At 31.6% G+C, this 14,890-nt stretch overlaps 2 protein-coding genes across 2 annotated transcripts in view; one reads left to right on the top strand and one right to left on the bottom strand.

Moving 5' to 3' along the window:
• Positions 1 to 8,769, top strand: part of LOC21405107 (fatty acid amide hydrolase) — a 16,084-nt gene extending 7,315 nt beyond the window's left edge. Inside the window, exons 6-20 of the mRNA XM_024175022.1 lie at positions 2,106 to 2,183; positions 2,361 to 2,508; positions 2,886 to 2,998; positions 3,377 to 3,452; positions 3,558 to 3,629; positions 3,816 to 3,864; positions 5,146 to 5,217; positions 5,329 to 5,409; positions 5,834 to 5,937; positions 6,038 to 6,130; positions 6,671 to 6,739; positions 7,184 to 7,248; positions 7,399 to 7,460; positions 7,571 to 7,666; positions 8,555 to 8,769. Coding sequence (XP_024030790.1) covers positions 2,106 to 2,183; positions 2,361 to 2,508; positions 2,886 to 2,998; positions 3,377 to 3,452; positions 3,558 to 3,629; positions 3,816 to 3,864; positions 5,146 to 5,217; positions 5,329 to 5,409; positions 5,834 to 5,937; positions 6,038 to 6,130; positions 6,671 to 6,739; positions 7,184 to 7,248; positions 7,399 to 7,460; positions 7,571 to 7,666; positions 8,555 to 8,617 — 1,241 coding nt within the window. The 3' untranslated portion in view covers positions 8,618 to 8,769. The remainder of the gene's footprint in view (positions 1 to 2,105; positions 2,184 to 2,360; positions 2,509 to 2,885; positions 2,999 to 3,376; positions 3,453 to 3,557; positions 3,630 to 3,815; positions 3,865 to 5,145; positions 5,218 to 5,328; positions 5,410 to 5,833; positions 5,938 to 6,037; positions 6,131 to 6,670; positions 6,740 to 7,183; positions 7,249 to 7,398; positions 7,461 to 7,570; positions 7,667 to 8,554) is intronic.
• A 720-nt stretch (positions 8,770 to 9,489) lies between these two features.
• LOC21405106 (protein CHUP1, chloroplastic) lies at positions 9,490 to 11,054 on the bottom strand. The gene is made up of 2 exons (XM_024175010.1): positions 10,953 to 11,054; positions 9,490 to 10,389 (listed from the first exon to the last, which is right to left on the bottom strand). The coding sequence occupies exons 1-2, from the start codon at positions 11,052 to 11,054 to the stop codon at positions 9,490 to 9,492; spliced, it is 1,002 nt and encodes a 333-aa protein (XP_024030778.1).
• Between the last annotated feature and the right edge of the window lie 3,836 nt (positions 11,055 to 14,890).

Below are 14,890 nucleotides of genomic sequence, written 5' to 3'. Positions count from 1 at the left end.
TATAACTGAAATATTATAATATTATAATTATATTAACCATTTTAATAATATTATTATATTCTATATCATAGTTATATAATATGTTATTTAATAATAGTTTTATTGTATTATATTTAATATAATAATAAATATGCATTATATTGTAATTATAATATAATATAATCATTATTTTTAATTATTTCAGTTATTATTTTAATAATATTATTATATTCTATATCATAATTATATAATAATAGTTTTTTGTATTATATTAAATATGATAATAAATATATATTATATTGTAATTATATATATTATATTATAGTATAATATAATATAGTCATAATTTTTAACTATCCACAGCAATTCAACGTCATAATTTACTAAACGCTATTACACTGATTTTAAAACCAGCACAGCTACTATAATTATAGTTTACCAAACACTCAGCTGCTTTTTTGTAACAGCTATTTCTTCCTTCAGCACAGCTAAAAGTATTTTTTTCAAAATCTACAGCACTACCAAACTAAGCCATTATCCACGAGTCGTAATGGGGCGAGTACAGAAAAAACACTAACCACTCTATCACTGGCTGATCATATTTCATATAAATAAACTCATTAATATTTACTTTTTTAAAAATAATTAGCCCTTTTGGAGCTTCATTATTAAGATAAGATTTAGTGTGCATATATTTAGAATTTAGTTTCTTTTGTATAACCTTTTGTTTTGATTTAGATTTAGAAATTTTACTTTATCTTTGTTTTAAATTGATATAATTTTAGGAAACGTAAATAGTAAAACCCTAGTTTAGAGACAGAGGAAACGAGAGAGAAAAAAAAGAAGTTTGAGTATTGATTGGAGTTTCAGGCTTCCAGCATAGCCTCAGGCGCGTCGCAGGTCTCCCGACCCTAAAAATCGGTCCCCAAGCTCGTCTCGCCGTGGTTTCTTCTATGATGGTGGAGTGTGTCGTGAGACGGCTTGATTAGGGCAAACTGAAATCGTTTGGAAGTTGGAAACCAAACATTTAGGAGGCATTTTCCGGCGCCTTCAACGTTGGGTGACTGAGTCCTTTAGGAGGCTTTTTTCTGGAGGTGATGGGCTTCCTTTGCTAGGGGTGGTGTCGTCTCTGGAGGATGATAGCAGTGGCGAGTGCTAATCATTCACTTCCGTTTGACGGTCTCGATCCAACTACGCCGCTTCTCTTTAGAAGCCTTCTTTCTTTACTCGTGGTCCTCTCACCGATTGCAAAATCATTAGAGGCTTGTGCCAGTGATGCTTTGGGTTTTTTTTTTTCTTTGATGTGTGCCTTAATTTATAATAAAGGAGTGATGGCGTTGTTTTCGCCATTTTTTAAGTGTTATTTTGTAATAATGGAGGTGGATTTTCCATCTTTCAGTTTAGTCTGTGTGTCCCATCTGATCGAGTTGATTTTTGATAGTGTGGATAGTGATGTCTGCCTAGAGATCTCTCTATATCGTGTTGTTTATGTCTCCTTTATTTGAGGTTTAGTCTCAGACGTCTAGATTAGTCCATCGACTGTTGAGGAGTCTCAGTACCTACCAACCTAGTCCATAAACAATCTCTCTATATCGTCTAGATTAGTCCATCGACTATTGAGGAGTCCCTGTGCTTGCAATAATTTTTTGGTGGATCAAGTTGTTGGGGGTTGAATTCTCTTGTATTTGGGACCATTTGTAACTTTGGTTCGAGTCTATATCTCTTTTTGTTGAAATGAAATTTCCTCATTCAAAAAAATAAAATAAAATAACTTTTAAATGCATTATTATGTAAGATGGTGGAATAAGATGGAAATAAAAAAAGCCTCCCAGACATAAATCCCTAATCCCAGCTCCACCTTTTCTTAATTAGCAGGGATGGGGTTGGGGATGGGAAATGAAAAATCATTTCCCAGCCCGCCCCGCCCCCTTAACATCCCCTGCATTAATAAGCATCATGATTAAGAAATTATATTCATCATATGTGCACATATTATATATGCCCTATTGAGTTTCTAATTTCTCCGTCTATATGAGAATATATATCATATTATTTACTTCGAAATCCCAATATTAAACTATACATATCCTCTATACGATTTCCATTAATGTTTCTTCCCTCTCTAGGCGTACCCATTTCATCTCTAGATGGAGTCCTAATTGCTATCAAGGATGAAATAGATTGCAAGCCATATCCGACGACAGGTACTTAACTTGATCAATATTTTTAATTAGAATTTCATTATTCATGAAAAATATTGATTGATTTCCTAATCATTCTGTGAATAATTAGTATATAGTACTGATATTTTCTTCACACACTCATATATATATATATGTATATATGGTGTGTGTATCTTGAAAATCGCTTCATAAATCCAGGGGGGACAAAATGGTTGCACAAACAAAGACCTTGTAAGGATGATGCATGTTGTGTGAAGCGTCTTAGATCATGTGGAGCCATACTTGTTGGGAAAACCAATATGCATGAACTTGGGGCTGGAACCAGTGGGATAAATCCCCATTATGGGTAAGATCAACAAATTATAGCAACTCTTTTTTTTTTTTTTGCCTTTAAATATATGTGCTATATAAACTAAGCTAGTTTAACTCATGGGTTTACATAAAGTTTGAAATAAAAATTCAAATTTTTATACAAGAAAATACTATAGTAAAATGATTTGAATTGTGGTTTAAATTGCGGACTAAACATGTGCTACGATTGACGAGAATATTTAGCTTAACATGATTGATTTTGATGGTAGATAGAAATTGTAATTTCTAGCTTTCACTATATATTATGATTTTTGATTAATCAAGTCGAATGGCATTCCACTAATGAATTATGAAAATGTGTATATTATATAATATGTTTGTGGTGTTATAAATTGTTAAATGTTACTTTAGGGCAACTAGAAATCCATACGATAGAAACAAGATCTCTGGAGGCTCTTCTAGTGGGTCTGCCGCAGTGGTGGCTGCTGGATTGTGTCCTGTTGCCCTTGGCGTTGATGGGGGAGGTACTTACAAGATTTTTCTTAATTATTTTGAGTTCAATTGAAATAATTTGTACACTAAATTAAAAAATTGAAATAATTTGTTATCTACTATAGAGTTTTTCTAGGTTATATTTTCTTGATTTTTCTTTTTTAAAGAAAAACACAGTTTTTTTGAAATCAGTTCTCCTTGCAAAGATTTATTTATGAATATATGAATATTGAAGTCTTAATATCAATTATCATTTGTCGTCATTTAAAAAATATCTCTAAATTATTAGTTATTAAAATTGAATAAAATACTATACGTGAAAATGGGGTTTTTATTATATTTTTTTTATATACCTTTTGTTTCTAATATGAATATATTTTCTTACCTACTTCGTTTTTTTATATGCTTAGGATCTGTCCGAATGCCTGCAGCTCTTTGTGGTGTTGTTGGTTTCAAACCAACCTTTGGCCGTGTGCCTCATTCAGGGTAAGATATTTGAGCATTATTTTTAGTTAAAAGCTCGTGCTTGAGAATTTTTCTTGTATAATATAGTTTGCTTAAGATTAATCATCTATCATTTTTCTTTCCTAGTGTTCTTCCTCTGAATTGGACGGTTGGGATGGTTGGAATACTAGCAGACACCGTTGAGGATGCCTTTATTGTGTTAGTGTTCTCTTCCTCTTTGTACACTCACACAGAGATTACAGATATATATATATATATATGCTATATTATTTCTTGTCGTGAGCTATACTTTTCTTATTTCAATGCAATTTTGTAAAGATTTCGAAATGAAGGGTTCTTTATTTTTATTTTATTTTATTTTATTTATTTTATTTTGGTCTATAGCTATGCAGCTATTAGTGGCGAACTACCATCGCATCAATCTACTATAATGGTGAGAACTTAGTTTAGGAATCAATGCTTAAATATTGATTACATTTTATATTTAATTAGCTTTATTGCTGTTCTTCATCAAATTTTGGACTTTATATAAATTTAGAGCATCAGATTGTACACATGCATGTTTGTTTGTATCCATACCTACTTTCCTTCCTAAACAGTAAACATGCACGTCAACACTTGTTGAAAAAAAAAAAAAAAACAATAAATTATTTAGGGTTAATTATAGGAATACATGTAGAGTCTTAAGCCCATCTTTTTTTTTTTTTAAATATCTTGTATAACACAGTTCGCATGTGTGTTAATACTTGCACAATGTTACATATGTTGAACGGCATCTTTTCAATGTTATACTGAAGTAAATTGAGTGTTACACACATACGAACAATATTATACGGGCATACAAGAAAAAGTTATACGTGCCTGACTAATTCAGGTGCCAAACTTGAGATAATTCTTATAAATATATGTTTAATTTTTTTTTTTGGTATTTAATTTATCCATTTGTTTTTAGACATCATAAAGGTATCCTTTGATTTGAAATACTTATTTTAAATTTATCTCTTATGCATTTTGTAGACGAAAAAAAAAAATACCCTTGAATCATTTCTTAACATATTTCAACATTCAGAAAAGGTAAAAATTCCAAACATAAAACATAGAATTTCAAAAAAAAAAAAAAAATGATACCCTTTTAACTTTAAAAGAACAAGCCAGACACGAAACTACAAACTTTAAGGGCCCGTTCAATTCATGTGTTTAAATCACTGATTTTTGACTCTGACATTTGAAATTTAAATTTTTTGTGAGAGAAAAATACTGTAATAAAATCAAAACCATAGGTTTAAACGCATGAAACAAACGGGTCCTAAAAATTTCTGGTATTCTAATCCTTTCTTCATATCATATATATATATTTTTGCTGGTTGAACTGTTTTCATATCATCTTCAATGTTAACTTATAAAAGTAGGCCAATGAGTAGAAAATGATATTTGTTTCCACTCTTAGCCAATATATGCAATATGAAGCTTTTAAATTTAATAAACATGCACTCTGCTCATCCATTGTTCAATAATTAGTTTCCTAGACTCAAAAACCTTAAATCTATTGTAGAAAAATCGATTTTTTTCCCCATATTAAGTATGGGCATTTCTTCTGAACTTGGCCTGCCTAGCAAGGCGTTTTTGTATAATCAGATCAATATATCATTCTTAATATCAACATTTTTCTCCTCTTTTCTGTATATTATTTTTTTTTAAAACAAAAATCTTTCAGCCTAGAGTACATTTTCCACTGCTGAACTCACCACCGCCAATATCAAATATCAAGTTGGCTAAGTACGATGAGGTTAGTTATTGTTCTCAAATATCAAGCAATCTATACAATTTTTTCCTACACAAGTTCTTTATAATATATTAATAGATTCTCATTTCTTAAACCACTAATTGGTTCAATTAGTGGTTCAATGATTGCAGTGATGATATCAGAATTTGTTGTTCTGATGTCGTGAAGAAACTTGAGAAGCACTGTGGTTGGAAGGTACTACAAAACATATAATTGAAATTATAAAGTTAATGTGGTAATTTATCAAATTGCAAACTTCCAAAAGGAAAATAGTATGGCGTAGCCTCCCCTTTGTAACTTTTTTATTTTTCTTCATAAATTTTCAAAGATATGAATCATGATTGTGACTTGAGTTTTGCTTTCTACTTTAAAATTCTCATAGATTTTTTCCTTCCAAAAAAAAAAGGTATTAATTATCTTTTACCACGTGGATCAAAGAAAATATTTTGCTGCTTATGTGTGTGTATATAATAATAATTATAGTGTTTCTCCTAATAACCGAGTATATATATATATATATTATATTGATGCATTACTGGTTATTATTATTATTATTATTATTATTATTATTATTATTATTATTATAGTGTCTCTCTCTCTCTCTTTTTGCATATATAAGACAATAGGAGTGACCATTCCAGAGATAGAGGTGATGCGGCTAGCCCACTATTTAACAATTGGCTCTGAGTGCACCACTGCTCTTAGTACTCATCTTGAAAAGCTGTATGGATTCTCTATATCATACTCAATGCACCGTTAAAATTTGATCTAAGATATTGAAATAATTAAATCTTTAATTAATATTAATCTTTTTTTAAAATAGGGATTTTGCTGAATTAGGATGGGATGCAAGGGTTGCCCTGGCAGTTTATGGTTCATTCAGTAGCAAAGAATATATAAAGGCCCAAAAAATCAGGTATATTTACTAGTCCTTGTTTTACCAATTCAAGTGCCAAATTGTACATGACCTTGTTTGAAAAAATATTTTATATACCAAGAATACATGTACATAGAACATATTCCCTTTTTATGAGTTTCAAATTTATTGGATTTGGGAAATTCATTCGTAGGATTTTCACAAAATTGATATCCACGTAAAATAAAAAATAAAAAATAAAAAAGTTTAGTATGAACGGCACGGCTTGTAATAACGCGTGACACATTTGATTAAAAATATCAGATACTCAAATTAGAAAATAATTATTCAGTTTCCATTTCTAATGATCTTGCTTAATTTCCTGATCTTAGCTGTTAAGAAGGCTCATATTTCGATTTCTTACGACGATAACTCACATATTTTCCATAATCTCCATTTTTCATTTTTTTTTTAAATTAGAAAGTATGTTTAGGAAACTTGAGTCAAGCAACCTTGAAATTCATAGTTTACAGACTACATAAACAGGTTTATATGTCGTTTCTATCAGAATACATCTTTACCATATTATACATGTCGCAGGAACCGACAAATTCAATTTCATGAGAAGATATTTGCCCAGGCCGATGTCATTGTTGCGCCAACTACAGGGTATATTCTATTTTTTCGTCTTCAGATTAAACAACAGAGGAAAAAAAAAAAAAGAAAAAGATATATATAGGATGAATAAATTTGAAGGAATTTGAAGATTGCCTATCTTAACGTTTTCAAAGATATATATATATATATATATAAATGTTAAAATTTGAACGTAACTTGTAGTTATTAAAATGTAATATGGCAATTATTTAAGGTAATATCGATGATCTAGAGAAGTAATGTAATTTTTAGATGATTGAATTTTTTGTTATTATTTTTCTCTAATGTCAATGTTACGTTTAATAATTATCATGTTAAATTTTTATAATTATGTGTTACCTTAGAGGGATTTCCCACTGGAGGGGAAGGACTGAAGAAAAGTCCATATATATACACACATATATATATGTATATATTATATTATGTTTTAATTCGATGATCATTTGACATGTACAGGGTAACTGCTTATCCAATTTTTGATGATGCTCTAAGGACTGGTGAACTTGACTATATTAATGGAGGTATTAATTAACCTCCTAACAAAATTGCTCCACAAATCTTGCTTCTACTTGCTAATAAATTGTCTTGGCTTGAAAACAAAAAACAAAAACAAAGCAAAGTAATCCTAGTATATGACCTAATTATTTTGCTACATTTTGCATATTTGTCAGCTGCACTTGTTCGGTATTCAATATCAGGAAACTTTCTGGGCTATCCTGCAGTGACTATTCCAGTATGAACTTATTCAATACTTTCATTATTTTTCTAGTACATAACACTAAATTGGTCACGTGAAATTTAAATTAAAAAAATGCCTTTTTTTTTGTGTCCTTAAAATTGTAGGTTGGATATGATAAATTGGGTTTGCCAATTGGTCTTCAGTTTATTGGTAGGCCTTGGTCTGAGGCAACGCTGATTCACATGGCATTTGCAACGCAGGTAAAGGGGCCATACTGCTTTCTTGTGATGCTTCTAGAATTTTTTTTTTCTTTTCTTTTTGTAAAACATGAATTTAGTCATAGAATTCTGAAAACTGACTAAATTTTACCCTGATTGCTGGTATTATCTTATGGCTAAATCTTATTTTTTTCCAAATATATATAGTGCTCCTTTAGCATTATAATGGTGGCATCTAGAAATAGTCATTAATTTGTCTTGTTTACGAATAGATAGGTGACTTTTTTTATTTATTTATTTATTTACATCCTTAAAGTTTTAAAAAGCTCACTAATATCACTATAATTTTTAGGCTATTTTGTATGGAAAACCCTTCAACTTTACGGGTTTGGCAATTTAATCCCTTAACTTTTTTTGTTGGCAACTCACCCTTTAAACTTTGAAATTTGTTACAATATTAGTCAAATTAAAAATAAATTTAAAAATGCAGATGATATCTTACACATGAGTATTTAATAAGGGTAATTAATATCATTTTACATCGAATTGATCCTCATGTATGCATCACGAGCGGAATTTTTTTTTTTTTTTGAAATTGAGAGTTAACTGTTTTAGGAAAAAATTAAGGGGTCCCCCAATTTCAAAAAAATTTTCATTCATGATGTGTATAAAGGGTTTAATTTGATGCAAAAAGAGCAGAATTATCCTTATTAAACACTCACGTAGAAGATAACGTCTAAATTTTTAATTTCGTTTTCAATTTGACCAACAATGCAACAAATTTAAAAGTTTAAAGAGTGAATTGTACAGAAAAAAAAAAGTTAAGGAACCAATTTGCTAAACTTGTAAAGATGAGGGGGTATCAATGCAAAAAAGCCTAATTTTTATAATATGATATTGACATTGAAAGTTATTCTCTTTTAATTTCAGGCCATTTGTATCTCAAACTATAGAAGGCCAGAGGTATTCTATGATCTCCTCAACAAAAGATGAGTGCACAACTTCCAATAGAATCTTGCATATTACAGTGAATGTATTGCCCAAATATATTCAAGTACACCATATATTACCAAATTTGGGTCTCTCCGATGCATTTTTATGTTTCTTTTCCTTTACTTTTTATTCAAGTTGTGGATGGTTGCAAAAAGAGGATAGTTGAATTTCATCCCTACAACTATATCAAAAATATTGTAACTTGATTGGAGGTGTTTATAAGGAATTATATTAGTGTCACTCGAAAAAGTTATATTTTATATTTTGGACTTGTTATGAACACCAATTTAGTGCTGTTGTATCCCTTGGATGCAAAGTCTACAACCAACAAATTTAATATTCGATAGTTTGATCTCTGAAAGGAAGTACTTAAGGGGTTTAACAAGTTAAAAATAAAAATAATAAATAATAAATAAAAAATAAAAACCTAAAAATTCGAATTTCTTCACAAGTTACTCCAAATTGCTAAAGAGGATCATTTCTCTAGATCTCATTAAAACATAAACAATATAATATTTGATCTCATTTAAACATAAACGATATAAATGATTGCATGTTTGACCTAGCGGTAAATTCATACCTGCCCTAAAATTAAAGTTTTGAGTTCAGGAAGCCTAAAAGATGAAAACTAAAATTAACTTAGAGAATAAAACGAGATCAGAAAGTCATGGAAGGGAACAAATGTGTAACAAATAAACAAATAAATAATTAGAAACAAAGAGGAGGAGCATCAAAATACTAATTCAATCTTCTACAAAACTACACATTCAGTTAATCTTCAAAATACTCTGTAAGCTAGTAATTCAAAGCCAAACAAAAACAAGAAAAATAGTTACAATAGAAATATACATGTCTACCCTTGTCATCAATTCTCAAGCTTTGTGACATCTTGTTGTAATCTGCAAGAAATAAGCAAGAAAAATGAAGAGAAAGAAAAACAATACAACAAAAAGATATGCCATGTGATCTTCATCCTTGTTTTCCTTTGAGACAGAAATTTCACTGATGCTACAACCTTCAACAACTTTCACGCTTGTGTCACTTGAATCCCCACCACTAACAAGACTCGCATCTGGTTTTATTTCCTCTGAATTTTCCTTTCCCTCGAAGCCAATGCTGAAATTGTGGCTAGAATTCTCATCACTTGCACTTTGATCCAACACACTTTCAACTGAACTTGGCACATTATGTGTCATAACTGAATCACTGAATGAAACTCTCCTAACCCGCGGGCAACTCGGTTTTGGTGATGAGTTCACCAGAACCTTTGACGTCGAGAATCTGCGGATGAGGCCCGTCCTGCTCTTGGATTTCTTTCTCTTTTCTGCTAACAAGGCAGCAGCACTTGAGTCATCTTTGCATCTTCCAAAATTCTTTATTCTTTGCATGAAATTAGGAGTCTTGCTAGTTATACTGTTTTGGCTACTTGAAGAGCTTCCAATTGTGGTGCTTTCAACTTGGTCAGTCTCAGTTGAGGAGCTAATGTTGGAAGAAATGCTGTAAGAAGAACTTGGATATGAAGATGGAGACTTGTTTTTCTCATCAAAATTTTGGAACGGATCGTTCTTGAGACTAATTTCGGAGGTTTCTCTTCGCGGATTTTCTTTGTTTTGGATCTCAAATCTCAAGCAACTGTGAAGCCAGCGCTGGTAAACAAGCTCTTCCACCATGGTGAATCTGTCCTTCTGAAATCTTTCTATTTGTTTTGATAGCTCTTGGTTGCCACATCTCAATGTACTTATTTCATCTTCAAGCTTGGACATGATTTTACCCTGCAACAGAAAGTGTTTGGCATGATCCTTCAACTTTCCTATAATTTGGTCTAGAACTATGGTACGGCCGGTGCTTTCTGGTATCGTGCAGACAATTTATCATGCGTTGGATGATAGACAAATCAATCAACGCTGTTAAAAATTGGGCTACTTTTAACAGGTCGCACCCGACAATATATTAAAAAAAAAACACAAACAAAGAAACAAATCAACACTCCAGACCTCTATGGACCATTATATCACTTGCAAATCAGGGAACTCATATATTTGATGTTGGAAAGAAGGATGATTCTAAATACACTAAAGAGTATTTTTCCATTCTTGAGAGACAGAGCAATTCATACACTAAATTACTTAAATTGTGAAGTATATTAGTTTTTTTAGATCCTCGTGATGTGTTATGTTGAATGATGAGAAAATCTACATGCAACATGCAAAATGTATGATATATGCAAGTTACAATATATGGATTCATAAATGGATATTAGTAATAATTATAATTAAAGGGTATAAATCACATGTCTATAGCTGTTAAATAGAATTAGTTAAGAAGTTATATCTACCTCAGTCATGTGAGAAAGTGAAGGTATTTTGGCTTGAGCAGCAAGCAACTTAACTACCAATTCCCTCTTTTCTAGCTCAAGCTCTTTGTTTCTTCTCTTCATTTTAACTACTTCTAACTCAACATTATTTGCAGCTTTCAACTTTTCCTCAATCAGGGCATCTCTTTCAGGGTTTTCATCCTCTTGAATTCCACATTTTTTCTTCAATCAGCGAAACCTTTCCCTTCACATTCCTTTCATCGACATCGATCTTTCTCCGCATTTCGGCTACCGTTTTCTTAGCCATTTCTAGCTTCTTCTTCACAAAAAAACTCTGCTTGATTTCTTCTTTTAGGCTCTTTTTCTCAGTCTGTAATGAGCCAAGAGTGATATTAAGCATGTCAATCTCTGCTGACTTTTCCTTTAAATGCCTTTGCAATTGGGCCTTGTAGGCTTTCTCTTCTTTCAAACCATGTAATTTCAGCAGTTTCCATTCAAGGGACACTTTCCTCTTCTCTAAGTCCCTTGTTAAAACACTAAACATTTCTGTCTCTTTTGCAGCCCTCAACATTTTACTTCTAAACATCTTAGCCTCTTTCTTACCTTCATCCTGCAACATGTGAGACTTTGTTTATTCCTTTTGACACTTTTGCTATATAATATCACCGATTCATACTGTAACATGTAGTAATAAGAAGTGTACTGTATAATTTATTTTATGTGACAATAATCTTAAACATGTATAATATTGATCTATGATAATATTTTTGAATTACCCTTTTACAAAAGTTTATTATTATATGGAATAAATATAATATCACACCCTCTACTAAGACCCATCACGAAAGATTATGATATAAAACTATGATATACATACATATATATTTATATATGCATATATATATATATATATATAGAGAGAGAGAGAGAGAGAGGGAGGTGGAGAGAGTACTTGGATATTAGAAGCTTCAGGCTCCTCTTCCTCCTTTTCAACTTTCTTTGATTCCAAGAAAGTACCATCTAAAATTAAAGCCAGCCCCACATAAGTGAAACATAAGAAATCTCAAGATGACTAGAATCTAGTCTACAAAACTAACAAAATAACTTCTTACATAAATGTTTATGTATGTTCACATATGTATTTTCCGGGAAAATAAAAATCTGAGGAAAAGTAGAAAGAAAATCACATTCTAATATGTACCTTGAATCTTTGTGGGTTTTCTATTTGTCTGTGAAACTGCAAATGCTGAGAATGAAGCTACCACTAGGAAGCTTACTTTGACTAACATGTAGGCCTTAATGAATCAGAAAAGCTCGGAGTACAATATTCTTTGTACTTTCATTATCACAATATTCTCGTCAGTGCTTTGCCAATGTCTGAAACATAATACACTCTGGTTCAGCTCATCAATAAGTAGTGGCAGAACTTATATATATATATATATCTATACCGTGTTGGACTTGAGTCGAATACTGTAAAAGCTGGGCCCTACATGAACACTTTTTTGGAGGGGAAAAGATGGAAAATCTCATATTTTCACCGTCACAACTGAGCATGTAATTCCTGTAAAGTTAAGAATTGGAGAAAAAACGAATGTTATCAAGCAAACTAATTTGCTTTAAAAAAAATAAATAAATAAAAGTCTACGGCAAACTAATACCACATAAACCATAACATTATTGTTGTGTTGTATAATAAATTATAGGATTAATCAGTCCCATTATCATGTAAGAGGTACTGAAAAATGTTACATAAATGTATATATGTACTGCTCGTAGTACCATTAATGTGTTTTTGGTATTTTTTTAAAAAGAAAAATCATTTTCCAAACTCTAAACTTAGCAAATAATTCCAACGAACAATATTTAGAAATTGGCGTATACCAGTAGGATATTTACTAGTCCCATGGATTAGGAAGCAATGAGTCATTTTCTTGGTGGTCCATTCCATATATAAAAATCAATGGGTCATATATCAAAAATAAAGGTTTAAGTTGACATGCCTCATATGAGATATCTATGCCAAATAATCTCTTTTCCATTTTTTAATGGGTTGTGGTTCTTTTATGCACTAAAGTTTGAGAAGACAATTATTTCGAGGGAAAAAAACAAAGTTTGAGTAGATAAGTTTGAGGGAAATTCTAGAATGGGGTATGATTTTTATTCCCCACCGGTGAGCCATCAGATTAAATCCAATAGCTAAAAATAATTCATGTCCATTAAGAAAATAATAGGTCGCCTGCAGTGGTGGAGCTAAAAAATTTTCAAGGGGCGTAAAAACAAATTAAATTTTGGATTGAACTACAATGTAATAGTCATTTTCGTTTGTTAAGCAATTTGTATCTTTGATTTTTTTTCCCCTAATATGAATTAAACTTGTAATGGACCTTATAGTTATTCTTTTAAGTTTACAGTTCAAAATTTGTGAATTTAGTAGTAGTATAGTTTATTTTTTATTTATAGAGGTTTTAAATTTGAAACAAGAGTACTTAAAAATGATAAACTTAGGGTATAACTAAATTTTTTTTTAAAAATATCACACGAAGATTTGAATTTAAAAAATTTTAAGGGAGCAAATGAAATAAAAAATTATGAAAAATCTTTGTTTTGGGGCAAAATTAAAAGGTGCCCATGGTCCCGGGGGGATGGGGGCGCGCCATACATTGGTCTCTTAGACAATTTTTGTCGGTTTGGTCATTAACGAACATCGTCATTTTTTTGGGTCGGTTTCGATTCGGTCACCGTCTATAATTTGTTGTTTGAACGACGAAGAAGGATGGTGTGGTGAAATGGCGATGGAGAAGACAGTAACTTGGACGGCGGATGGGCGTTAAAGAAGAAGAAGAGAAGATGGGGCGGGGCGGGTTCAATTTTATGAGAGGTATGGGCCGTATGACATACCAAAAAAAATAAACTTAAATTTTTTTTGACTAATATAATTATTTAATTAAAAAATATTAATTAAAAATAAATGATAAAAATTCAGAGTCGTACATTACTAGTGCTGGAAGTTCGGGTCGGTGGGCTGCCCCGAAGCCTGAATTTTTTCGGGCTTAGGCAGGCAAGCCCATCTCCCGCCCGCCCAAGCTAGATTTTCAGGTTCGGGCTCGGGTAGCCCAAATTTGACACTGACTCTCTTGCCCGCCGCCATCTAACCGCCCTATACCGCCGTCCGCTGGAATTTTTTTAAATTTTCCGACCATGCCCGAACTGCCCAAATTGCCCGACCCGAAATCCCGAATTTTGCCCGAAGCCCGAGTTGCCCAAAACCGCCTGAAAATATTAATTGTTACAAATTGGGGCATTCCGAGAATCGAACTCGGGATCTCTCACACCCAAAGCAAGACTCATACCACTAGACCTAATGTCCAGATTTGTTATTTAAATTTTTAACTTTTTAATTAAGGTAAACACACAATTCCTTAATAGAAAGAGCAAATTCCTATTTTAGCAATTTAATATTTCAGTTTTTACATTCTTGACCCTTTTTTATAATCAATCACATGATAAAAGGATTCCTCAAAAAACAATATACACAAGGAAAGAAACACATTGCCATCACGTTTTTATTATTTTTTATTTTTAAAAAGTGATGTTTCTATATAATGACGGTTTTGTTCTTATAGATACTCGTATTTTTCTATTCTATATCACTCTTCTTTCTATCTTTATCTATTTTTCTGTTCACAATCTCTCCTCATCCTCTTAATTATCCTCTTTTTTCTTCAACTTTCTTCACTCTCTTTGTGACTCTATATCAAAGTAACTTTCTACTTGCATACCAAAGTAAATTGATAATTTATCAAAAGTCACTCAATGATTGGTTTGGTTTAATAACTTCATCGCTATTTGATGATCTCTATTTTAAAAGACCAGTCACTCAATGTTGAAGCCTTGGTTTGCATTAAGGATTGGGATCGGGCCGATCAACATTTACAAGATACAATTTCACCGGCAAG

Source organism: Morus notabilis, unplaced genomic scaffold (genome assembly GCF_000414095.1).
Source record: "Morus notabilis unplaced genomic scaffold, ASM41409v2 Scaffold16, whole genome shotgun sequence".
NCBI classification, from domain to species: domain Eukaryota; kingdom Viridiplantae; phylum Streptophyta; class Magnoliopsida; order Rosales; family Moraceae; genus Morus; species Morus notabilis.
The sequence above is the reverse complement of the archived record's forward strand: the minus strand, read 5'-3'. Positions and strand labels throughout refer to the sequence as shown.

Coding starts and splice junctions, on each gene's coding strand:
- LOC21405106 (XM_024175010.1), bottom strand. CDS start 11,054: ATGAAGAGAAGAAACAAAGAGCTTGAGCTAGAAAAGAGGGAATTGGTA. Junction 10,390..10,952: donor CACTTTCTCACATGACTGAG/GTAGATATAACT, acceptor TTTCTGTTGCAG/GGTAAAATCATGTCCAAGCT.